At 29.9% G+C, this 25,573-nt stretch overlaps 3 protein-coding genes and 1 long non-coding RNA gene across 4 annotated transcripts; 3 read left to right on the forward strand and 1 right to left on the reverse strand.

Moving 5' to 3' along the window:
- The first annotated feature begins 1,352 nt into the window (after window positions 1–1,352).
- Window positions 1,353–6,260, forward strand: LOC127741623 (uncharacterized). Its single transcript, XM_052254420.1, has 4 exons — window positions 1,353–1,437; window positions 5,688–5,699; window positions 5,777–5,857; window positions 5,984–6,260. The coding sequence occupies exons 1-4, from the start codon at window positions 1,353–1,355 to the stop codon at window positions 6,154–6,156; spliced, it is 351 nt and encodes a 116-aa protein (XP_052110380.1). The 3' UTR covers window positions 6,157–6,260.
- A 3,561-nt stretch (window positions 6,261–9,821) lies between these two features.
- On the forward strand, window positions 9,822–11,483 carry LOC110275418 (uncharacterized). Its single transcript, XR_008002335.1, has 4 exons — window positions 9,822–10,139; window positions 10,331–10,417; window positions 10,596–10,712; window positions 11,306–11,483. It is a non-coding gene; the product is annotated as an uncharacterized LOC110275418 (long non-coding RNA).
- A 683-nt stretch (window positions 11,484–12,166) lies between these two features.
- Window positions 12,167–13,275, reverse strand: LOC110275782 (uncharacterized). The gene has a single exon (XM_021132041.2). The coding sequence runs from the start codon at window positions 13,270–13,272 to the stop codon at window positions 12,199–12,201; it is 1,074 nt and encodes a 357-aa protein (XP_020987700.2). The 5' UTR covers window positions 13,273–13,275; the 3' UTR covers window positions 12,167–12,198.
- Window positions 13,276–14,677: 1,402 nt separating this feature from the next.
- Window positions 14,678–17,051, forward strand: LOC107467370 (uncharacterized). The gene is made up of 3 exons (XM_021131448.2): window positions 14,678–14,813; window positions 15,810–15,975; window positions 16,488–17,051. The coding sequence occupies exons 1-3, from the start codon at window positions 14,765–14,767 to the stop codon at window positions 16,747–16,749; spliced, it is 477 nt and encodes a 158-aa protein (XP_020987107.1). The 5' UTR covers window positions 14,678–14,764; the 3' UTR covers window positions 16,750–17,051.
- Window positions 17,052–25,573: the final 8,522 nt, after the last annotated feature.

The following is a 25,573-nucleotide window of genomic DNA, read 5'->3' on the forward strand; positions in this document are numbered from 1 at the left end:
ACTCCAAGGCCCAACCCACCATTTAGGCCCCACAAGTACGGCCCGTTGGACCTACTTCAACTGCTGTCCCTGGTTTAGGAGTTGCACACACCACAAGGACTCATGTGGTGTCCAATGAAACCATGAATGGAGCTAGTAAAGCAACAACTTTTAGGTTCTCTAAGTTCATGCCAAATCATTCTGGTTGAAGGACACTTGGATCTATGATTAGTTCTTCTTTTGGGTTATAAGTTGAAGTTTAGTTGCAATCCTGTTTCTACTTTTTGAGTTATATGTTGATATTAGCATTCATGGCAGTTGGCATTTGTTGCACAATTTAAGTCTTTTGGTGTCTGATATTAAAGACTAAGACTAATTAGGGAGTATTCAGTATTTTGTTTGGACCAATATGTGTTAAGGCTAAATGTTATGCAGATCGAATATTTTGGTTGGAACAATATGTTGTTAATGCTAAATGTTATGCAGATCAAATATTTTGGTATTACTTGTGTTCCTTTGGCAGTGTTTCATTTCCTAAACCCATCTCAAATTAGTTAGCATATCTGAGTTGCCCTTTTTTTACTAATTTGTATTCGCTCCATTCATTTTATTGTCAGTATTCAATTGAGTGTACCATACACAGATCTAATTCATTAACAAGCAACAAAAATAGCTACAACAATGTCAACATAAATTTCACAAAACAATAACACATAACATCCATTGTTTGTCCTGCATGCATCCCTTCTCCTATCTAATCAAACAAATCACACTCAAAATCAAACTCAGAACAATTCCACACAGAATGATGCATAGAAACAATTCAACTCTCTTCATGTGCTCCCTCATCATCTTTCCATCTCTGTGTATGGTCTCTGTCTCAAGACTGGTAAATCTCCCTTTCAAGACTCCACATTCATTGCATACTAGTGTTCCATTCTTCGAGATTTCCTCCAGTCCAACAGATTCCTCGTTGGTTTCGTCCATCCACTGAAAATAACGACAACCAGCGTTCTTCATCTGCCCAGCACAAAAGCCATTCATCAAGCTCAACTCTCAATAGGGAATGAGGACAGATTCACCAGAAAATTCATACATACCTTCCACAGAGGACATCTGAAAAACCATCTCCCTGGATTTCTCCTCGTCTTCGACTTCAACGCCACCACCTGAAGATGGCAGAAACATGTCCCATCATATGGCTTGCTCTCGTGTTCGTCGAGCCCTTCAGAGTTACTATTTTCCACTGACTGTGTCCTTCGATTGTTGTGGGACATGCCTCTGCTTCCACCATGCATGATAGTAATTAGGGTTTATGTTTGTGATGAATTGGGGAAAACATTCTCTCCCAATTCATATAAAGGAGAAACGGGATGGAAGGCCTTATGAGGATGCCACAATGGAATTCCGTCTGCCACATCACTAAGTTCCGTTTAACGGAGAAGGACTCACTTCACGGTTGGACAGATTAGTTGCGTTTTTAAAATTTTTAAGGGTATCATTGTCTTTAACAAATATTAGGGTTATTGTTGTCAGTGTTTTACAATTTCGGGGGCATAATTGGTAATTAATTCAATGTCCAACCGTATAAAAGAGTTTGCTCTGTTAATGGAACTATTTGAGGTGTTGAACGGATTTCGTTATTCCCGTTCTCCTCCTTCTCTTTCGTTCTCCCACACTTTCCAAAGTAACTGCAACAACAACAAATAGCATCCCAATCACTCCTTCCCTCCCCCAAACCTCCTCAGAGCAGCGGCAAGAACATCTCCGTCCCTCCCCAAACTATCATTGTTTCTCTCTGAGTACAATGTTGTCTCTTCTTCTACCGCTCTCTCTGCCTTGTTCTCTCTCTGTCTTTGGTCATTTCCTTACTCAGCCACTTTTCTATTAACAAAGTAGATTTTTTGTATGCTTGAATATTTTTGTAATATTTTTTAATATTTAAGAGATATTTTTGTAATTAACAAAAATAGAAGTCATTTTTGTTAGCATATTGATAATTCGAGAGCAAAATTAGTAATTTACTCTTATTTAGGGATGTCAACAGGGTGGAGGATGTCTTCGTGCTCTCCATCCCCGCCCCTAGATTTGCTCTCCCTCGCTGTTTTCATTTTTCGTCATGGGGGAATATTACTTCCCATCCTTATTCTTCACTGGGTCTCATTCTCTGTGGAGATCCCATTTCCCATCTCTCTTGTAGTTTTGACTAATTATTAATTTCCATAGGAGTAAAGCTGAAAGTATTCATCTTATACAAAAATAGCAAAATTTTATACAAAAAGTCTAAATGATAAGATGGTGACTTCTTTCAAAATGATGCAGTAGAGGAGGTGGAGGACGCGACCGCAGAGAGGAGAATGGACATGACGACAGAGTTGCGAAAAGGAATGCCACAAATATAGAGAACGATGCAATGAGGGTCATGGAACGATAAGGGGTGACAATATGGTGAGACGGGAGAGTGGCGAGAGGTTGGATGGAGTATAGACTACGCTAGGGATCTATGAATTGAAGAAGGGTTATGCAAATGAGGATTAGGAATTTTAGGTCTCTCTCTTTCTCTCTCTCTCATGTGAAATGACTAAAAAACATATATGAGAAATAAACTATTAAGAACAATCAAGTAAATTTATGAGCGCGGACGGTGGGGATCCCCGCTCGGGTCCCCACGTCTGCCTCGGGGGAATTTTGCCTCCATCCCCATCCCTGCTGAAAAAATTTTTCATAGTCGGATCTCTATTCGCGGCCGTTTCTGTCTCGGGGAGTTTTACCATCTACTCTTGTTGTTCCTTATTAGGATTAAGTACTTTTTTCGTCCCTAAGATCTTGGATCAAAATCAAAATCATTCCCAACCTTTTTTCTTATTAATATCATCCTCAACGTTATAAAACATTATAAAATTGTCTTTTTCAAAAAAAAAATGACACTTTTACCCCCTAATAGCAATTAGCACTTATTTCAATTATTATATTCTATTTTATTTATTTTTAAATAATCTTAATTAATTCTATTTTTCACTAGAATTACATCTATTATCATATTCTATAATGAGATACAATTTCAAATACATAATAGCTCTTGTTATTATATTTTTTTTTTCAAATAAACTTCTATTTTTTTTTTCATTTCAACTATCTATATACTTAAAAGATACCTCTACTAATGATAATATAATGTGTATTAGTTAAGAAAATCATAACAAGAATGCTATTTTCATAAATCATAATCATTTCATCTTCGATTTGCAGGATAACTTGGGTGACTGTTTTGTTTTGCGAGTTTCACCTGCATGCCTCTGAGTAAGGGGATTATTTTCATGGATTGTTGGTGGAGAGATTAGAGCAGCTGAATGTGGCATACAATGTGTTCTGAGATGTTATTCTTGTAAAAATTTCGGTACTAAATTTGAACTAATTTATTTCATCTACTATTCCTCTAATTTTTTTAAAATACTTTCATCATCATATTTTGATGTTCCAAAAAATAGCTTCATTATAGCATGCTTAAAAGATGTAATTTGTTGGTGGAGCATAAAAGAAAAAATGTATAACATTACATCTGTTGGTGGATCAACTATCTGGAGGATTCAATTTTCAAAGACAACAAAAGTGTGAAATGAAATCGTGCCTTCCCAAAATGAAAATGAGTGAAGAGTTTGTATATCTAAGATCAAATATTGAGGTTTTATATAGTCAAAATACAAGTCCAATTGAGGTGATTTGTTCTCCTTGACAAATAAAGATAGAATTCTTAATCATGTATTCTTTTATGTAAAACAATTATCTTTGCAAATGAAAAATGATAAAATTGTAGTTTTCAATATTGCTTTCTAAGAACTTTGGGTAATTTGAACCAATGGAAAAGACAGGAGGTTTTACGATTTTAAAGAATAAGATATTATCAATGTTTTCATAAATGGAATTTATGAAAATTTAATAATGTAATTGTTTTTGAGTGCCATAAACTAAATTGATCTTTTAGAATTCACAATTTGAATAAAATTTATATTGGAATGGACAGTAGAAAGATGACTGGATGAAGATCTTCATCGTGTTTTATATCGTGGCCTCATTAAGTACATGTGTATGAGTTGTTGAAGTGGTTGCACATTCTATGTTTTGGTCTTATTTGTATGAATTTTGTATCAAGATATTTTTATTTTGAGTTTGATACTTATTTAAAATAAATAAATAAATAATCACATAGTTAGAAGCCAAACAATAACAAAATGATTGCAATGTAAACCATGTATAAACACTTGTTTTTGGACCTAGTGTTCTTCCTCTTTTTCATTTTTAATTTTTGTCAGCTTTGGTTATTAGTATATTTTTGTTTGTTAACATATTGTTTTAACACAATTGACTACGTGCACATTAAAATCAGTTATCGAAATTAGTGATTAGTATAAAATATATATATTGAAAATAAATTAAAATATATATATATTTATACACAAATATATTAATAACTAATTTTAGTATATAAATAGCATTTTTGTAACGGGCCTCTTGCTAAGCTTTGGGAAGCTATGCAATTTCGGTTGAACAAACAAGGTTAGTAGTTGTTATAGACCTATCGTTTGGAACCTGAATGGAAAAGTACCAAATAATATTAGAGAAAGTATAGGGAGCCAATGACCTAAGTATATAATGTGTACAATGAAGGTTTAGAAAGTATTAGAGATATGATTATTAGTGTTACATAATGTCCATAAATTATTAAATCGCTGAATTTTATTTTTAAATTTTTAACAAAAATACATTCTCAAAATATTTTATAACGTGATAAAAATTATTCAACAGTTAAATATATACTTTAAAAAAGATTTTAGAGATCAAAATTAGATATATTTTTTTAAACAAAATTAGAAAAATAAATATATATTTTTAGAATTTGGTAATTTTATGTTAAGTAAACATTTTTTTGTGATTTCTTTTGTTAAATGGCTAAAAATATTTTTAAAAAATAAAAAAATTAGAGAACGAATTTCAGTTTTATTTTTTATATGCACTTTTTAAATAATAAATATCTCAAGAATTTTGCTAAATATAAAAGGCATTTGCACTTATAGAAAAAAATTGTATTTCTTGTTTATTTCTGTCAATGATCTGATAATTTAAAAGTATTTTTGGTAGTTTACTCGTAATTATACATACTGTTTCTGTTTGGCAAATAATAATAATATTCATTTTTGGCCCTTAAAACCCAAGCACAAATTCTGTTGACTGAGTGCAAGAATGTATACCAGGCGTTATTTAATTATCATCTAGTATTTTTTTAACATATTCAATTATCATCTAATATTTTTTTGTGGAAGAATAGAAAAAAAAAAGATAAAAAAAATTATTAATTGTTGATTGATTGAATTATGAAGATAAAACTAAATGTATATAAAATATTGTTTACGAAAAATAAAAAAAAAATAAGATAAGATAAGAAGATAATATAAAAATTAGATAAGATAATAAAGAGTAAATTTATTACGCTAGTGAGACTTATTTATTGTTGTTGAAGAATGGTTTAATAAAAAGCACAGCAACAACTATATATTAATATATACAATATTAGAAATTGACTTGCTTAATAATTGAACTATTGTTCTTATGTTGACCAACAATTCCTGTGGCTTGCTGAACACTACTGTTTGAGACCTTAATTATATAAAGGAGTATCTCACATCCTTTGCCTAAAGAAAGCTGAAGCTCAGAAATCAAGCCAAGTAGTAGTGTTCAATTCAAGAAAGAAAAAACATGGACAAGGTTGTTTATATTTATGTCCTTTTGGGGCTATTTGCAGGTTCAATTTTCAGTTCATGCATTTGTGGGACTTCCACGAAGTTTGAGACACACGGTGATTGCAATCTCTTTGGAAGTATTGGTGAGTTCAGTCCTTAATTATTAATAATCACTTTGATAAACCACAATTATTTCATTTAGTAATCCAACTTTAAAGAGAGTACAATTAATTGTTAGATATGTTTTGTTCTGTTTCTGGGTGATTCAGCGGAGAAATCAGTGAGCAATGCAATAGAAACCATCGACATTGGCATACTCGTTCTAGGAATCAAGTTTGTTAACAACCTTTTCTCCATCTGTTACAAGGAATCTGCATCTTATACCATGGTCATGCCATTTTGGATAGCACTTGCACTCTCATATATTTGCATGTCAAACTGAACAATTCCTTAACTTTTAGCGTTTGAAACCTGTTTGAAGGGAAGAAGCACGTTTAGACTTTTTGAAAGTTTTAATTTTTGGTTTGGTAATTTTTTTTATGAACGCAGAGGTGATTTTGCTATCAAAATCACATTTACAAAAAGCAACTATTTTTAGCTTTTGCGTTTTTTTAACGGACTTTTAGCCATGGAATATACTAAACATTTATTTACATCTTACCAACTTTATCCTTTATGTATACTATCGTATTATTTATGAAATTCGTATTATTTCTATTTATATGAGCTCTATTTTTTATTATTTATTATTTTTATTTTTTTTATCAACTGTTTGTTTGACATTATGCACTTTTATAATAGTAATTTTTGTGTATTATGTTTGTTATTATCTTTTTATAATATGATTTATTGATTCTATTAGGTAAAGTAAATTAAACAAAAATTTAACTGTAAATAATAATAATAGTAAAAAATTATAGCATACTAAAAAAAGAGTACTAAAAATACTAAAAATATATTATATAAAAAGATCATTAAGAACTTTTAGATTTGTTTCAATCACTTAATTTTTTTTTTATTATTTTCAGTACTATCTTTTATAATTGTAATTCTCCTATACTATATTTTAGCGTAATTTTTTATAATATAGATTATGATTCCATTAAAAAAGATAAATTAAATAAAAACGGATACAATGCAAGTGCCATACTCAATCCTTTGCTTACTCATATTTGAGTTTCATTCATCGCACTTAGAGCAAATTATAAATAGAAACTATAGAAATAAGTTTAACTTTTTAGTGTTACCAAATACATTCTAATTGTTCTCTTTTATTTCCTTAACTAGAGTATGGCCCGCGCTGCGCGCGAGTCATGTAGTTAATTTATTTAAAAAGATTTAAGTGTATTGATACATTAATAAATTAATACTTTTAATTATTAATTTTAATTAAAAAAATCTATAATATATAAATTAAAAATAGCAGTTAAAATTATTAGTATACTAATGATTTAGATATGTTTAAAAACTTTTTAATTTATTTTATTATAGTAATGTATATAAATAGTTAATTTATCAAAAAAATAATATATATATTGATTAAAAAAATTTGTTAAACATATGAGTGATTAAAAAGATAAATATATAAAATGTAAAGTAGTTAATATCTTTTAAGATTTTAAGTAATATTATTAATTTACACTTTTGTTATTTAGTTAGTAATATTTAGAATACATTTTAACTAAATATGTAAAAAAATCTAATAATATGTGTTTTAAGTATCAGTAATTAAAAAATATCAACATTTATTTATATCCGATCCAATCTTTTGTTACATTCAGTCATGTGCTTTAGTTTGGGCCTGACCAATTTAAAATATTAAATGTATCAAAATGTTAGATTAATTCAAGAATAAAATTTTAAAGAAAGACTAATTGATGTAATAAAAATAATTAAATTTGACTAAAAAAACTCTATTGAAGCCACCTAATATGATACGTGTTGATCACTTAAGAAACTAAAATACACGTGTTTGTATACACACTAAACACAATTCTTTAATTAAAATTTGATGGCACATATGTATCCATTTAATATCTGTGCATATAAAAATTAGAGTATCAAACTCCACCTTTACCAAATCACCAACATTTAATAGCCATATCTTCGCACACCTAAAGTGGGCAATTTGCATTGAATTCTATTGAATCTCTACAACTTCTGATAATACTTTTCTATTCTGTATTAGAAAATGGTCTCAATCCATTTTTCTATTCGAACAAAAATGTATGAAGTTTGTCGCTCAATGAATTTGTTGTTGTGGAGTGGATACGATTATCTACAAAAAAATTTCTTCTGCATTCCACCATCAACGACAGAAGTGGTTTGCAAATGAAAAATAGAAGGCTAAAGTCTGAAAATTTATTTGTCAGAATTTATAATTTTGTTTTAATAAAGTTTGTTATACTCTTTTGTTCAATTGAATTATTTTTTATTTTTTACGTAGCTCTTCATGCCAATATACATGATAATGCTGGTGAATGGGAGCAAAATAAAGGTGAGTATTTTTATTCTCAAAGCTTATTAGTGAAAATAATTTTTATTTTTTTAATTAAGTTCCAACCGTTGAGATTTTTTTTCATAACAATCGAATTAAAATTTGATATGACTAAGCAATTAGTTGTTGATAAATAAGTGCATAAAGGTTGATAGAGGATTTCAATTTCTATAGTATAACTAAATAAATATTTCTCTTTTGATGCATGTCAAAGAAAAGACTAATGACAAAGAAGTCTCTCTTTAATTGATTCTAATTTGATATAACAATTATCAGAATATTGTTCTATGTGAACTAAGGACTAATCTTAATTATCAAGTAAGAAACTCTCATCATAATATATGATTGAGTTGGATAAATACAAATTTAATTGTAATTCACATTCTTGATGGATTTTATTTTTACTTCTTTTTTACACTTTTCTTGTTGCTAATGATTTAGTGCCCGCGCTATGCGCGGTTTATGTATTTAACTATTCATCGTATTATATAATTGAATTATTATATATATAAATATATAAATAAATTGTGAAATGGAATGATATGATTTAATAAGAATAAATTTTAAAAACAATGACTCAAAATTGACTCCAAATTAAATATTATTTCGTATAAGTTAATAATTGGTATAATGTATACATTAAAATATTCGTTAGATCGATGATTTCGATTCATAGAAAATTCATTCAAGTAAATGGTCTAATTTATATAAAGTATATTAATAAAATAATTAACAATTTGAAAATATTAGTTAACGTTATTGCACATGTATCATTTGAAAAAAAATTAAAGGACAGTAGATTTTTGTATTTGAAATAATTTTAATATTTAATAAGAAATAATTATTCAAAAGAATTATAAGCTTTTTGTTACGTCAACTAAAAAAAATAATTTTTAAGTTGATATATTTTAATAAGAGTAAAATGTATTTTTTATTTTTAAAATTTTTTAAAAGTTAATCAAATATTTAAAATTTTAATTTATTTTAATTTTATCTTAAAAGTATAGACTTGACAATTAAAATTTTTAAAAAAATTATGATCTATCCAATAATAATATATGACAACCATATTTGATTAACTTGTGTTAAGAATTATTTTTGTTAACTTTTTGTTAAATTAGTTCAAAATTTAATAAAAAAATAGTAATTAAAAATATATTTAATGTAAATTAAAAATTGTTGAGATAAAAATAAATTAAAATAAAATAAAATCTTTTTAAAAAAATTTACATATTTTAAAAATAAAAAATATATTTTAATTTTTTTAATTTATTTTTTTTGTTTGATAACTATATTATAACTTTCTAATAATTGGTCAACTAAATATTTAAATTTATTATAATACTATATATACTAATTGAATTAGAGAAGATCATAACTCCCGCTTAAAAATTATTTTCAAATTTATTGTCATGAATAAAATATTTTAATAATAATAAAAAAACGTATCTTTCTCTTTTCCACTCCCACTTGTATATACAGATATACACACATTTACTATTACTACCATTCAAATTTAAATTGGCACCTAACTTTTCACCAATCAAGAAAAAGATGCAACTTTTAATAGATTAGAATATTAAACAGTCAGAAGAGTTGGGAACTTGGGATGCTCAAGAGTTAGAAAGCTGGATCAGATCAGGAACTATAGTTCTTGAGTCTTAGTGGATTTAGATCAGAAGTTCTCCTCACTAATTACACGCATTAAGAAAAATCAAGAGAAATAGATCACTTTCTTGTCACCAGTGGTCTTCTCCTTCTTGGAGTTGTTGACCTTGTCAAGGAAAGGATTACCGTTAATGGTGTTGACGGTGCTAATAACGGTGCAGCTGATGATGCAATTTCTACAATTCTTTTACCATGCCATCCGCCATAATTCTACAGGAGATTTGTAGCTTACCCCATGAGCAGCCATCTGAAATATAAAGGTACTTATGAGATCTGATTTGAGAGTCTCCGATTATAAGAGCGTTCTATTTCTAATAATAACAGGTGTATCTTTTTTTCGGAGATCACCAAATTATATTATTTTTGTTTTTGATTTTTCAAATTGGGTTTCTGTTGAATAGATTTAGTTTTACACATGTTGGTTTTCACTAACATAGTTTATCTGATGCAGAGATATTGCAGATTTATAGATCATACTGATGAATTTGACGGGTTGGTTATGGGATTTGCGTCGATCTACTTCTTCACCAGATTATAAGTAAGTTAGTGAGATTCTCAAAATGTGCCTGCATAACTTGATCTGTTTAAATTAATAGATTATGCCTCCATCTTTAAATTTAACAAATTAAATTAAATCTATTGTTAATGTTTCTGTAAATTTTATATAATTTTTTTTTTGACTTTTATTACGTGTTTCTCTCTTAATTTGTGTGGAGAGTCCTGCTCCTGACAATGGTGGATAGGATGATATTTAGATGAAAATTGGCAAGATTGTAGATAAAGTTTTGTTAACAAAGTGGTGACCACTCATGACAGAAGCTTCATACTATGAGGTAATTAAAAAAGTAAACAATATAAGAACATGATGTTTTTTTGTGAGTATAGTTGATAGTTTTTATTACAATTGTATGATTATATGTTTATTGATTTGCCTTTTTATCTGTTATACATGATAATGGCAGTTGGCTTAATTGTTTTGCATACTTTTATCTATTTGCCTTTTTATATGCTTCTATGTTTCTATTTAGCTTCATCCAATTTGTGAAATCTCATATGTTCGAACAACTGATAATGTAAGAGATTTTTTAGGGATATTGCTTCCATGTAAAATAATACAATTTTACATAGAGATGGTTTTGTAATGATATTTTGCCAAAACTTATCATCTGGATAAATTTATTGTAACTTTGAAGTGTAAATAATCACTTTTAAATTTGAAATGTTTATTTATCATATTTATAAATGTTGATATTTAAATAGTCATTGCTTGTTTTAAGGTAGATGATTTTTAAATAAATTGATTTCAGCCAACTAATCAATGCAACTCGCTGGATAACGATTCTATTGCTAATTCTCTTTAAATGTTGTTGCATCCATGTGTGAGTGTATTTTTTAGGCCTAATTGAAATTTTCTTTGCGTGTATAGTGTTGTTTTACAACATAATTAAGAGGAACAATGGGAATACATTGTTATTTTGATAGAAGGTGCTGTCATTAACTACATTTCTCTCATGGTGAGAACTATACTGGCACACCAGGTATGTTACTGATTCATAATATTCATCTTTTAATTTGTATTTTTCATGTCTTGATGTTTCATAATATTATTTGAGCATTGGATTGGGTTATCTTTGTTGTGTATTGTGGACAATAATTATGTGTTTTATTAGTTATGTATATATTAGTTCAGATTTAGGTGATAATTTTGTTTTAGTCTGACTAATAATTGATTTCGGATTTAGGTGATAATTTTGTTTTAGTCTGACTAATAATTGATTTGTGAATAGTGTTTTTCTTGTTATAGTTGATCACATTGTTACTGTTTTAGTATATATGTATATGCACTATTCAAATAAAAACTTGCTACAAATAACATGAAAATCATAATCATGATTAGAACAAAAAAATATGTCGAATTCCAGAAATTTTTAAATAATAAAAAAATAATTGATCTTTTAGCTTATTAAAATATAAGCTGAGAGCAAAAATATGTTGAGAATTATCCACTGCAATCTCTAAAAACTAATGGAGAATACCTCTCGTGACATAACATTCTCCGTCTCTCTTTTTTGAATTGTCTCCTGACACAATGGTAAGTGAACTCGATTAATTTGTTTACACCAGGCACCTAAAGATAAAAATGTTCATTAGTGCACATCAATAATTGAATATATAAAGATAGCGTGGTTCAATATAAAATTTGTGGTGATTTGGGCAAGTCTATCCAAAATAATATAGAATGCTTAAATAAAACTCTTCAAATCTATAAATTACCTGAGATGAACTTTGATATAAAATGTGGCAGACATATAGCCTTTGTCAAACATTCCTAAACACTTCTTTGAAAACAACATTATCTGTCTCATTGCTCCTTTCTTCTTCATGACATAAGAGTATCTTAAGACCTTTTTTATTTGTAACTCTCGAAATAGCCACATACAATTGTCCGTGGGTAAAAACAGGCTTCTTTAAAATCAATCCAACTTTTGATAAGGATTGTCCTTGACTCTTATTAATTGTCATGGCATAGGATACCATTATAGGGAACTGTCTGCGTTGAAACTTGAATGGTATTCTATGGTCAGATGGACTAAGGGTCATCCTTGGAATAAAAACTTTCTGACCAGCATTCTTTCCTGTCATGCTTTTAGCTTCAATAATGTGTTTTCCTAGCTTTGTTATCACCAATCGGGTTCCATTGCATAATCCAGCCGAGTGATCAATATTCCGTAGTAACATGATAGGTGTTCCTACCTTGACTGTCAACTCATGGTTAGGAATCCCCGAACACCTAATTGTGTTTAGAAATTCTGGAGTGTGTATTGATGCGATTAACTCATTAGATGGCTCTGTTGGACATGCTTTGTCAGAACTATAGTATGTTTGTGATTCACATGGATTTAAACTCATCATGTATCGATTAATCTCATCTACTATTTGCAATGTTGGGGCAAGGATAGCTCGATCTTCGACTTCATAGACAGAATTTGAAGGCCAAAACATCTCGGGATAAATTGCTCTACATATAGCAGCTATAGGATCCTCCCATTCTTTTATCAGAATGTCATTGGGAATTTGAATTGTATCAATTCCATCTTTAGACTCCCCGCATTTACCATCGCCAATGCTTAGTATCCATTCTGCAAAATCCTTTAACTCAGACGAATGTACATTAGCATCATCCGCTTGTAGCCGCATATTTCTTGTTAGTTTCAACATGTTGCAACTATTCCAAATGTAGGATGAATTGATAGTCGCATTCACAATATCCTGCCTGCTTCCTTTGGGTATAACAGGGAGTATCTGTCTAAAGTCACCACCAAACACAATTGTTTTCCCTCCAAAAGGTTGCTCTTCACTATGAACATTCTTGAATCTCAATAAATCTCGCATTGTCCTATCAAGTGCTTCTATACAATGCTTATTGACCATGGAAGCTTCATCCCAAATAATAAGTTTTGTTTTTATGATCAATTCTGCCAATGCACTGCCCTGTTTTATATTGCAAGTGGAAAACTCATCAACATTAAGTGGTATTGCAAATCTTGAATGAGCTGTTCTACCACCCGGTAATAACAAAGCAGCTATGCCACTTGAAGCCACCGTCAAGACAATTTGACCTCTTGATCTTAACCCTGATGCCAATGTCTTCCAAACAAAAGTTTTTCCTGTTCCACCATATCCATATAAAAAGTAAACACCACCTACTCCATCATTGACAGATTGCATAATCCTATCATAAACATGGTGTTATTCATCTGTCAGCTGTTGTAAATAAAGGCTATGTTCATCAGCTAATCTGTGTCTATCATATTGTTGCTCATCAGAAATTAACCGATTGATGCCGCTTGAAACCAAATGAGAGGAACACATTTCCATATCTGGAAATGGCATGGAAGAGAACTCTTTTAGACTCTTGTTGTAAGTCTTCAATTTATTCTCAATATCTATAAGAGTTAGATCCTTCAATTCCTGCTCTGTTAAACTTAAATCTGTGAAAGACACCAACGTAATGGAGAGAGTTAAATGTGTAAAAACACATAGAAGAAACTACTATCAAGATCACTTTTCAAAATAATGGAGAAAGTTAAATGTGTAAAAACACATAGAAGAAACTACTATCAAGATCACTTTTCAAATTATTATAATTTTACAATATACATGATTTCATATTCATAAACACATTAAATGGTAATTTAACTTTTTGAGTAGTTATACAGAGTAAAATATCTTTTTTCCTTCTATTTCTTTACATTAATATTGATTGTATACATTCTAAATATCTGGTGTTTAAACTATAATAATATATTAAAAAAATTATAACATTCTTATGTAATTTTCATAATATTATGTGTATTAATGAAAGTATCTAGTGAGATTGAGACTTCTCTTTTTTTTTTTTTAACTTGTATGTCATATAGAAATAGAAACTAATACAATAGTCAATAGACCAATTTAATAAATTTTTTCGAAGGGTCTAGATTTTGTTTTTGGATTGCCCACCGCATTTTTCAATTCAATAAATTAAAGACCAACCGTCACGAATCTGAATTGCATTTAAAAGTATGTCACTAACAATACATAAAATGAAATTCGAATTTCTAATATTTATTTAAACTGACAAGTTAGCTTACCATTTTTTTTAGGAATGAGCCGATTACTTAGCCAATTCAAGTTGGTCTCAGTTAATGGTCTAGATTTTCTTCTTTTTTTTTTTGGTTAGGGTCTAGATTTTCTTTATTGGGATATGTTCACAAATTAGTTACGCAAAAAGGCCCAATTGTTAGCTTATTGGGCTTCAATACATCACCGACTCAAAAAAAAAAAACACAACATTTTCGCTACAAGCTTCGCTCATTTTCTCTCACCTGTTCCTCAGAGAGAGATGGAAGAAGGCGATGGGAAGGAATCACCCACCAATTCACAACAGACTGGTAATGAAACTTCACCATTTATTTTTTCAGTTCTTTTATTCTCTATTACTATTGTTATTACTGTGTGAAAGAAGAATTTACAGTTGCAAGGTGCAGTTTTTGTGTTGCTGAATAATTTATTTCATTTATTTGAGATCAGAGAAGTAGGTAAAACGGGTTATTATGGAGCAGCTGCAACACAATTTGAATATAGGGTGTAACACAATTTCATTGATTGAAGAAAAAAAAAGTTTGTACCTCAATTTAGGACCAGAAAATCAGTGGTTGATAATGACTTCTAGTTTATACTTGCTTTTTCTATAGCCAAACCTCATTTTCAAATTTCAACCAACATAGTCACACAAAATTATAGAGCTTAGGGAAACTTGAACCATAAAACTCACTAACTCGAGTGTTTGGTACCATTGTTGCGACCTTGTCTTAAAGTTTTGCAGATAATTATAGTCACAAAGTTGTGATTATGGAGTGCTTTGGAAAATTTTACAATTTTATGTGGATATTTATAAACCGAAAAAGAAAGAAAGAAAGAAAATTATATTATGTGTAAAGTAGTATAAAGTATCATAAGTTGGAGTTGATGAGCTTGACTGAAAGTGCAAGCTGGATTTTATTGTGGAGGCAAAGCTTACAAAAGAGCATATTCAAGTAGTAGTTATTTATTACAGTTTATTGGGTCCAATGTAATATTCTTTCTTCTTGTGGTAATCTACATTTTACTTTTACTATAAATGGATAACTTTGTATCAGATGTGCAACTGCAAGTTGGCTAGTAATGGTTTTTAATGGTGACTGTTTTATGCTTTAAAGTTTCTGTCATCTCTCCCAGGATCAGTCTTTTGAATGTAGCATCTATGGGACCAGTTGCAAAGACTGCAATGCTATTAAATTCTATTTTTTCTTTAAAATTACTTGTTCTTTTTCTTTTTTTTCTTACTACCAATAAGTGACCTTAATTTAAGCCAACAATCTAATTTGTGTTTATTTGATTAAGTCCAGTTTCTGATGATGATGAGATAGACTACACAACCAAACCAGAGTTCTATGATCCAGATCTTGATGATAAGGATGAAAAATGGGTTCAAAAGAAAAGACAACAGTGTGGCTCTGATGCTGTGCTTAGCTGCCCTGCTTGCTTCACCATTCTATGCCTACAATGTCAAAGGTATATATGGTTGAATATGAATGTTTTTAAGCTTTCATATTTTGTGATATCTTCTCTGCAATCACAAAATTATTGATTATTCTTTTGGTTGCCGTATGTGTTTCTTTATATTAATTAAATAGTCGTGCGTGTAAGTGATACATCAGAACTATGAAATGCAAGACAACCCTTCGAATTAGGGAGACTTATTCTTCCTACTAAATGGGGAAGTGGAAGGATATTATTCTAATTGCTGATGGAAACTGGAAAATAATGGAATTGCTGGAGACATTGCTGGCTTTCAAACTTTTTCTTGATAAATTTAAGAGAGAATCATTAAAACTCAGAAAACCAAAAGCCATCAGTGTATCTTCCATTGGTGACTTCTATTTAGAACCTGTTTTCCTTCTAGCAGCTATTGCTTCGCCTCGTGCATCTTCTCCAAGTGGTAGCATTGGAAGATATTCAGAGCTCTACTACTGAGATTATTGTTGATACCCATTTTAGTCACAATAAAATTTTATCTCTTGCAGGCATGAAAAATATGTGACACGGTACAGAGCCGTATTCGCTGTAAACTGCAAGATTAATGATGATAATATTTTGATGGAAGATACTCCTAGATCAAGAAAAAGAAACAGAGGAGGGGCCGGAAGATCGGATGGGCAGGAAGCAACTTCTGCCAACAATGAAACATTCAAACAGGTTTGCTGCTCAGTTTGCTCAACGGAGGTAGGCGTGATCGACGAAGATGAGGTTTATCATTTCTTCAACGTTCTCCCAAGTGAATCCTGACTGACTCAGATTTATGGTTAAATACCGTCGGCCAAATTAAACATGCTGCTGGTTGCTGAGTTTCACTTCCTTGCAAAATTTCAACCAAAAACCAATTGATCTCGCTGTATCTATCTGTTTTTAGATATAAGAAAACATCATTTCTTCACTTTGAATCTTTCACCCTCATAACCATTTTAAGGTCGCTGTCAAGTGCCAGGTGGTGTAGTTAGTGGAGGAATATTATGATCTATGATGCTCAATTCCTTGTGAAGGAGATCTTCTTCCTTGAAATAAAGCTTCCTTTCCAATACCTTTGTGAATTTCGTAGTCTCTTGCCTTTTTTTTTTAATCAATCTTGTTTTCTTTTTTGGTTGTCGACGGTATTTTCTAATCCGGGAGGTCAAAGACTAATTCATTGCGAATCTGAACTTTATTTGAGGGTCTGTCGCTGGTCAATAAATTACTGTATATACAAAGTGAGATTTGAATATTTTTAAATGGACGAAGATCACTTGATCAAGTCAAGTTGATTTTTTTAATCAATCTTTGATGGATATTGATTTCATTGAAACACTAAATGGCTCAAAACTCAAAAGGACTGAAAACTGGCCCATTAACTTACAATAAGCTACTCAATGGATAAAACCATGTCCAATAAAACATTTAACCGAATTAACCAACTTGGCTTGGTCGAGTGGTCAGCTCACTCATCCGCTTAAGTAAGTGTCGGAGGTTTGAATCTTGCCTTATGCATGCAGTAACTCATTGGTCAGCAACAGACCTTTAAATGGAGTTTAGATCCGCGACGTATTAGTTCTTGACCTATAAAAATATTTAACCGAATTTGATGTGTCCAATGTTTTCAAGTCACAACTTTTCACTTGTAAATATTATTTATGGTGATTATCGGCATGAAGATGTTTTTGTTAGATTATGATAATTAAAAATTATTAGATAATTTGATATATTTGATTAAATTATTTGATATAATATATGTTTATATTTTAATATGAAAAAAGTTTAAAGATAACTATAATTTATTATTTTTAGTCTTTTAATTATCGGTTCAATTTTTTTGGTCTAACAATTCAATTATTAGTTCAATAATATATTTTTAGCTTATATTTTTAGACATTAATAATTAATTGTTAGTCAAAAATAAAAAATTTGGTTAGCCTTCTAGCATTCCTTTTTAATTTATCTCGACACCCGACGTGTGATTTTTTTTTTCACGTATAATTTGATTACCTTAATTTAATTTTCACTTCGTTATGTTTTGTAGATTTTTTCAACAACGTTCTTAAACTACTATTTGAGTTCTATTTAAGGATTTGTTGGCTAATGAATTGCTGCATGTAATAGATAGAATTCGAATTTTTGACACTTGTTTAAGCAGACGAGTGAACTGATCACTCGATTAACCCAAGTTGATTTTTATTTTGTTTTTTAATTCCATGCTAAATGGTTCCTCTTCCAGCCGCCAAGTTTGAACATAAACCGATAAACATGCACAAAACTAAATATCTTTTTTTTTTTTCAGTTTTCTTTTGGTTTGTGATTAAAGGCTGTTTATTTAGTTAAAAACCTAACCACTAATAAAAAGGAGGACCTCACCTCACCCATAAATCTCGGAGCATACACGTGTTTGGAAAGAGTTCCATGTATCATAAGATCGGATTAATAATCATGTTAAGTTGTTAATATAGGAATAGGACAATGATCATGATCCAATATTATAATGGGCTAGCATAGAATGTTCCATCATTTCTAGCTTAGAATTAGCAGTATGCAAATCGAGAAAAAGCGCATCAAATCCTTGGCATAATTATTAATCAGGCCCCCTTTTGAGTTGCTTTCTCTAATAAACAATTTCGTAGTGGTTAGGGAAAACATAAAGAATAATATTAATGTGCACAGATTTAGTATTAATATCAATACCAATATCTAATCCATCACCATGAGACATCCCATGAAAAAAGAGGCATCAAGATACGGAAAATATGCCCCGTATGCATCACTTAATTACATTCTTTTTATTTTATTTAATCCCTGTTTTATGCTGCTATTCAAGTTGGTGATTGTGTGTTCTTTAAACAATAAAGTGAAATCAAATTATAATCTATATATATATGATAAGGATGGTTAGAAAATGTTTTATGTGATTATTTTACATTGATAATCATATATAAATAAAATCCTTATTAGTAATCTTATTTATTTAAAACCCAAAATTGATAATACAAAAAGCATAAAATAAAATTTGAAATTTTAGTAAAGGGGGAAAATTAAAACGTTTATTTTGTTGGAAAAAGATGGGTCCAACTTTCTATTTTTCCTTTGGTTTGTTTCTGTCTTTGTTGTCAGATATGACTATGAGGTCCCAAATTCTAGTTTGCAAATGACCCATCCCAGTATCCCACCTGCTACTTCTTACTTGTTACTTGTTTGTTTTTCCCTTGATTGAAAAAAAAAATATGTTTTTTAAATTTTTAAAATAAAAAAAGCTGGAAAAAGAAAGTACCCAAAAGTTACATCCATTGGGTGACGAAACTTTTCAAAATCAATGACTACTGACTAGTCTTCTTAAGTCTTAACACCTTAAATTGTTCAACATAATACAACTAAGGTAACACCACTTGTACAAAACTACAAAGTCACCTTTTTTCCCCTCTTTTTTAAAATTCCTTCAGAATTTTTTTTATTTTTTCTTTTGTAGGAAAAATGGATGCTCTTCAATCAATTTTCATATTTTTTGGGTGGTTAAAGGTGAATAATTTTCTATAGCACTCAATATTTTTCTGTGGGCCTTCAATCAGTTCTTTAAAGAATATATTTTCAACAGATTGGTATAAAATGTTACTTTATGGTAGATATGTAAATACTACAAATGAGATTTATAAGAGATGATTACTTTTGTCTTTTTAAATTCAACATTTTTAATTATTAGTTTAATATTGATAGTAATATGAATAATGTATTAATTGATAAGATGTGATCAATGAATTGTTTAGCCCATTTGGCAAATAGAGTGAGAAAGAGGTTTTTGGGTGAAGGGCTTTGAAGGTTGGCCCAAATGAGACACTTGCATGGAATGCATGGTACACGGTGAAGTGTGAACAGTACAATATAGCAATAATTAAAGATGGAAAAAAATATATAGTGTGAAAGCAACGTGGCAAAAGGTGATTGGATAGGAAAAGATACCACAACTAGCTGGAGATTACCGGAAACTTCCACTGAAACAGCGAGAGTACGGAAAGTTGGTGGGGTCCATCTCGTCGTCCTTCGGTATCCTATAGTTTACTTCTACTACAGTCTACAGCGCGTCCCATTTCTTAGAATTTAATTACAATGCTCCATTAGTATAAAGAATTTTGTGTGTTCATACAGGTAAATTTATCCATTTAGATTATTCATAAATTTAAATTTTATTTTTTTATGGGATAATATATGATTAATAATCGTGTTTATAACTTCAGTATATGTAAAATATATTGATAAAAAATAAATTCTTATTTTTATTAAAATAATATTTGTATTTATTGATACATAGATTTAGATTAGTTAAATTTATTCTCGTCCAACAATATTATCAATCAATTTAGATATTTTTTATGTAATTTGGCCCAACGAAGGAACCTTCGCGTTATTTGAACGAATAAAACAGGTTAAGCAACTCGAATCCTATGTATATGATAACTAATTCAACCTATTATAACTTTTCACATATAGTAGATAAAACGACTGTCTATTATCATCAAAATTTTTTTATCAAAAATAAATCTTCTCAATTTTTTTTAATTGGGAATATAAAGTATAATCTCTAACCGTTTAATATTTTTTTTAATATTTTTTTTGTCATACTTATAAAATGTATAGTAAAAATTCACGGGAATTAATTTAATTATGAAGTCAAAGTAGGTGCTGGACGGCGTTATGGAGGAGAGGAGAGCTTTACATGCGTATGGTGTCAGTTCACATATAAATCAGACCGAAGAACTTGCCATAAGCAAATCGGACCGAGGGACTTGTGGTAACCATGCGAATCGTACGATTTGTACAAGAGTTCTCCACAACTCGTTAAGTGAAAATAAAAAATTTTTTATTCCTCCACAATTCGGACCCATCAAGTTGCTCACCCCAACTCCAAGTTTTCGTTAACAAAGAAAACGGATTATGCGATTACCTTAAAAAAATATAAAATAAACTTTCTGCATGTACAAGTCGCAGGGTCCGATTTCCTTCATGTTAATTTCGTTTCTCCTCTCCATGCAAAACGGACCCTCCGATTTGCTCAAGGAAAGCTAAAAAAAAAAATCGTTGGGTCCGATTTCTTATCAACAACTCTGACCAAAAAAGCTGTCCCACATATTGGTCTAGCTCCTCCTCATCTCATAACCCAGGACAACACACCCACCACTTCCATAACCAAATTAATCAACCTAAAAAATCACATTTACACCCCAAATGAAAAAAAAAATTGAGAATATCCAATTTCGATCCACTCTATTAATAACTAAATTATCATTTAACTATATAAATACCTCAACATTTTATATATTTTTCATTCAACTCACACACATATCATACATATATCATGCTTAAAAATTTTGCTAATTTAAACATCAGAATTCCTTATATGTGCTCCTACCACTATCTAAAGAGTGAACATGAACACATTCGAATGTATTTGGATTACAGCACATTCGTTTTTCATCTTAATTTCAGAAAACCCTCATAAGCAATACTATTATTTATGTATTATTTGTTTATTTTTTAAAATATAAAAGATAAATTTAATGTATTTTATTTTTTATTAATCAAATTTAATATAAAAATAAAAAAAATAACAAAAATTATGCATATAATATTTTTCGACTTTTTTTTTATTTTCTATAAAATAAATAAGTAAATTATTGACTCATATGCTTTAGAAAAGAACAAAATTCCTTTTTCTCGCCCCTATCCAACTTTTATTTTATACCACTCATAATCTATTGATTGAAAAATGACAATCCGACTGCTATCCTTTGTTTCTATTAGACACATGAGCCTTTTGTCAAAGTTTTCAGTAAGTCTTGACAAAATTTGATAACATGTTACGTTAGGCTCTATAACTCTGCTTTGCTTCTTCTACATAGACTATAACCATTCGATTAGAACAATTATACTCCTGTCGAATCATCAAAATGACATTACGTCGGAGTGTGTAATAAAAAGTTTCTCTCAACTTAAAACCCCAAAGAACCCTCACCCAAAGAACCCTAAAATTATAGAAAATCCTAACATGTAGACATTTTTTGCTCTAAAATATCGGCGACAACGAGCTTCAGTGAGATGGTCGTGAGCTTTAGAATTATAGAGAACCCAACTTCGTCTTTTACTGTCTCATTCAAAACTTGTGGCTTATTCATGTTGTGGTCAAAATATATCATAAGCATATAAGTTTTTATATCTTCCATCTTTTTATCACATATTTCATTAATCTCTTTATTCCCTTTGGGAATGTGCAATCCAACCTCTAAATTAGGTGAACTTAAGTCATACCAATAGATCTATTTATAACTAACATATCCTAGTCCCTTAAACATTAGTTCCAAATATCTAAAATTGACAAGATCAATATCTAACAAATAAAATTTATGTACATTGCAATTCATGTAGCACAACACCCCACTAGGATCCTTTTTCAAACTAACTCCTGTGAAAAAACACAGGAACAACCTCATAAGACATTTACATGCAAAAAATTAAAAAAAAGCTAATAATTAACTTTTACTAACCTAATCATAGATTAAAATAGTATTTTTCATTAAAGTGAGTAAACAAACATACAAGAGACGACCAAAATGTGACTGCTGAACACAATTCAAAAATTGATTAAACAAAAGTTACCTCAACAAAAGCGATAGCTACACCACTGATACTCTATGAAAACCTCCGTTAGAAGCTTCGTTTCTCCCATACAGTGTCGTCACGACCACCTCCAAATATTTAAAAAGGTTATAAATATGCTCAATTATAGAAAATTTTTACCACCCTCACCACCACCAGCACATTCCCTGATTACCACTGTCTCTCCACCCCATTTCCACAGAATCTGCATCTCCACCTCCAACCTCCGCGCGTAGGCGTTGCAAGATGAACAACTTCTAAACCTGTTGTTCTTTTCCGCAAAGATCTTGTGATTACTGCCACCGCCATAAGCAACACTTCTTACATCACTAGTAGAATGATTATGTCGCAAATCCCTGCCAAAACCTTCATCGGTTCCCTAATCCTCCCAATAGCCGTCATTCCGCTTGTTTCCTCCTCCACCGCTGTTCATCGGATGCTTTCCCTTTCCAGCATCGAATCCTCCGACGAGATCCTCCCTTCGAACAGACAAATCGCGCATGGCTGCCCTTTGGCAATTGCGGCATTGCGATCACAGTAGATAATTTTGGTGTTGTACTTCTTAACTATATCATTTTCCTGGGGAAACAGAATAAGAGGCGAGGAAAGAGTTGAGGCTATTGTTGCCGCCAGCTTCCATTTTCTTGAGTTGGATTTCGGACCATGCGTCCATAGTGACGGATCGGACAAAGAAGAAGTGGATGTTGAGTCCCGATTAGATGGTGTGGCAGTCATCGAAGGTGCGGTAAACGACGTGGAGGCTGGTGAAATAGATGATGACGCCACGGTCAAGTTCAGGAGGCAATATAGCCTGTGGTGGCGGCGGAACAGAAGCGCGTGAGCCAGCTGCTTCTTCGTGCACCCTCGTGGTGGTGTTAGTGATGGTGACAGTGCGTGTGATAGTAGAGAGGAAAACGAAAAACAGTGATAATCTGAGAATGCACTAATGGTGGTGAGGGTGGTAAAAATTTGGGATTTGAAGAAACAGATAAAAGGGTTAGTTTAAAAAATTTATTAAAAAGTCAACAAAAAATTAAGATTTAGACATTTTTATCACACGAAACACATTTTTTATAAATACAACCTTAGTTTTTTTGTTTGATAAGTATTTTTATCAACATTCATAAAATTCATAATTACAAATGATAATTTATTCATCTATTATATTACATCTATTTGATCGGAAAATCATATGCATTTGCTTGTGCTTTGTGATTACCATAACTCCAATTTCTTTCTTACTTAAGAGTTAAACACTTGCTACAGGACTATGAAAAATCAACATTTAGTTATTCACACGAACACTCCAAACAACAAACATGCTCTTGGCGCGAATGTGATAAATGAGAACATTGAAATTTCATTTTCTAAAATATTTCAAAGTCTAAAGTATTATTTTTGTCTTTATAAGATAAGTTTTAGAGTTATTTCTAACGTTTAAATCGTCTATCGTTTTAAAATCGTTTTAATATAGTTCTGTCATTAGTGATCTATTAATAAAATTGACGGTGAGATAAAATTGAAACGATTTTAAAACGTTAGTAACTTAAATAAGACAAAAATATTAGGGACAAAAATGATACATTAGTCTTAGAAGAATTATTAAATCAAGTAATATGATAATGAATTTCAACGAATGAATTGCATTATTCAAAATTTTTTACTCATACTTATAGAATGACTAGTATATAAATTTTTGAGAAAGAAAAAAAAAAGTATTTACATATACAATAAAGTATAAATTATATCTTTTTGTTTCTAATATATCAAATTTTTTTAACGATTAATTTAATTAAACTTTATTTTTAACTTTTAATAAATTTTAACTTTTCTTCAATAATTTTAATTTTTTCACGAAAGATAATTATTCAATTTATTTTTTAATATTGCTCTTAATAAAAAATAAATTTACTTAAAAAAAATAATGTGATTAAGAATAAAATTAAAAACTAAATTTATTTAGAATAAAAATAATGAGATCTATAGTAATTTACTTAGATGTAATTAAAAAAATAATTGAATAATTATTTGCAGTAAAAATTGATATTGATAAAACTAAAATTTATTTCAAAATTAAAAATTAATATTAACTAAATTAAACATTAAAAAATGTTGATGCATTAGAGATAAAAGGTATAATTTATACTTATTGCATATGTACCATACTCTTTTTTTTCTTTTTTCGCAAATTTATGTTCTAGCAATTCTACAAACATTACATGACGAGTAAAAATCTTTAAGAGTAAAATTTTAAAAAATAAAACTATTTAGAATGAAGATAATGTGATTAAGTGTAATTTACTCAGACGTGATTAAAAAATAATTAAATAACTACCTACCATAAAAAAATAATATTATTGAAGGATAAAATTAAAATTTATTTAAATTAAACATTAAAAAAATTTGATACATTAGAGACAAAAATGTATAATTTATAATTCATTATATATATACCATACTTTTTATTTTTCTGCAAGTTTATGTATTAATTATTCTACAAGCATTACATAATGAGTACAAATCTTTAATAGTAAAATTAAAAAATATATTTAGAATGAAAGTAATGTGATTAAAAATAATTTATTTAGATGTGCATTTTACTTGATTTGATAATCCTGTAAGAGTAATGTATTGATTTTTATCCCAATATTTTCATTCTAATTAGGTTCTTAACGTTGTAAAATCGTCTCAATTTTGTCCTGTCATCAATTCTGTTAACAGATCCCTAACATCATGACAACATTGAGACAACTTTAAAACATTAGGTACTTATATAGGACGATTTAAACATTAATAATAACTTTGGAACTTACCCCGAATGTTGAGATAAAAACGATACATTACTCTATTTTAAATAACTATTTGTACTTTTTAAAATTAATTTATATTTATTAAAAATTAATATAACAATATAATTTCGTACATTAACTAATATTTAAATTTAGTT

The sequence above is a fragment of the Arachis duranensis genome, chromosome 9, assembly GCF_000817695.3.
Source record: "Arachis duranensis cultivar V14167 chromosome 9, aradu.V14167.gnm2.J7QH, whole genome shotgun sequence".
NCBI lineage: Eukaryota > Viridiplantae > Streptophyta > Magnoliopsida > Fabales > Fabaceae > Arachis > Arachis duranensis.

Bases quoted from the DNA above. Each gene is read 5' to 3' on its own strand.
- LOC127741623 (XM_052254420.1), top strand. From the start codon at position 1,353: ATGGAAGGCCTTATGAGGATGCCACAATGGAATTCCGTCTGCCACATC. The intron at 5,858-5,983 runs GTGAGTTCAGTC...TGGGTGATTCAG, and splicing joins CAATCTCTTTGGAAGTATTG to CGGAGAAATCAGTGAGCAAT.
- LOC107467370 (XM_021131448.2), top strand. From the start codon at position 14,765: ATGGAAGAAGGCGATGGGAAGGAATCACCCACCAATTCACAACAGACT. The intron at 14,814-15,809 runs GTAATGAAACTT...GATTAAGTCCAG, and splicing joins CACCAATTCACAACAGACTG to TTTCTGATGATGATGAGATA. The intron at 15,976-16,487 runs GTATATATGGTT...TATCTCTTGCAG, and splicing joins CTATGCCTACAATGTCAAAG to GCATGAAAAATATGTGACAC.
- LOC110275782 (XM_021132041.2), bottom strand. From the start codon at position 13,272: ATGCGAGATTTATTGAGATTCAAGAATGTTCATAGTGAAGAGCAACCT.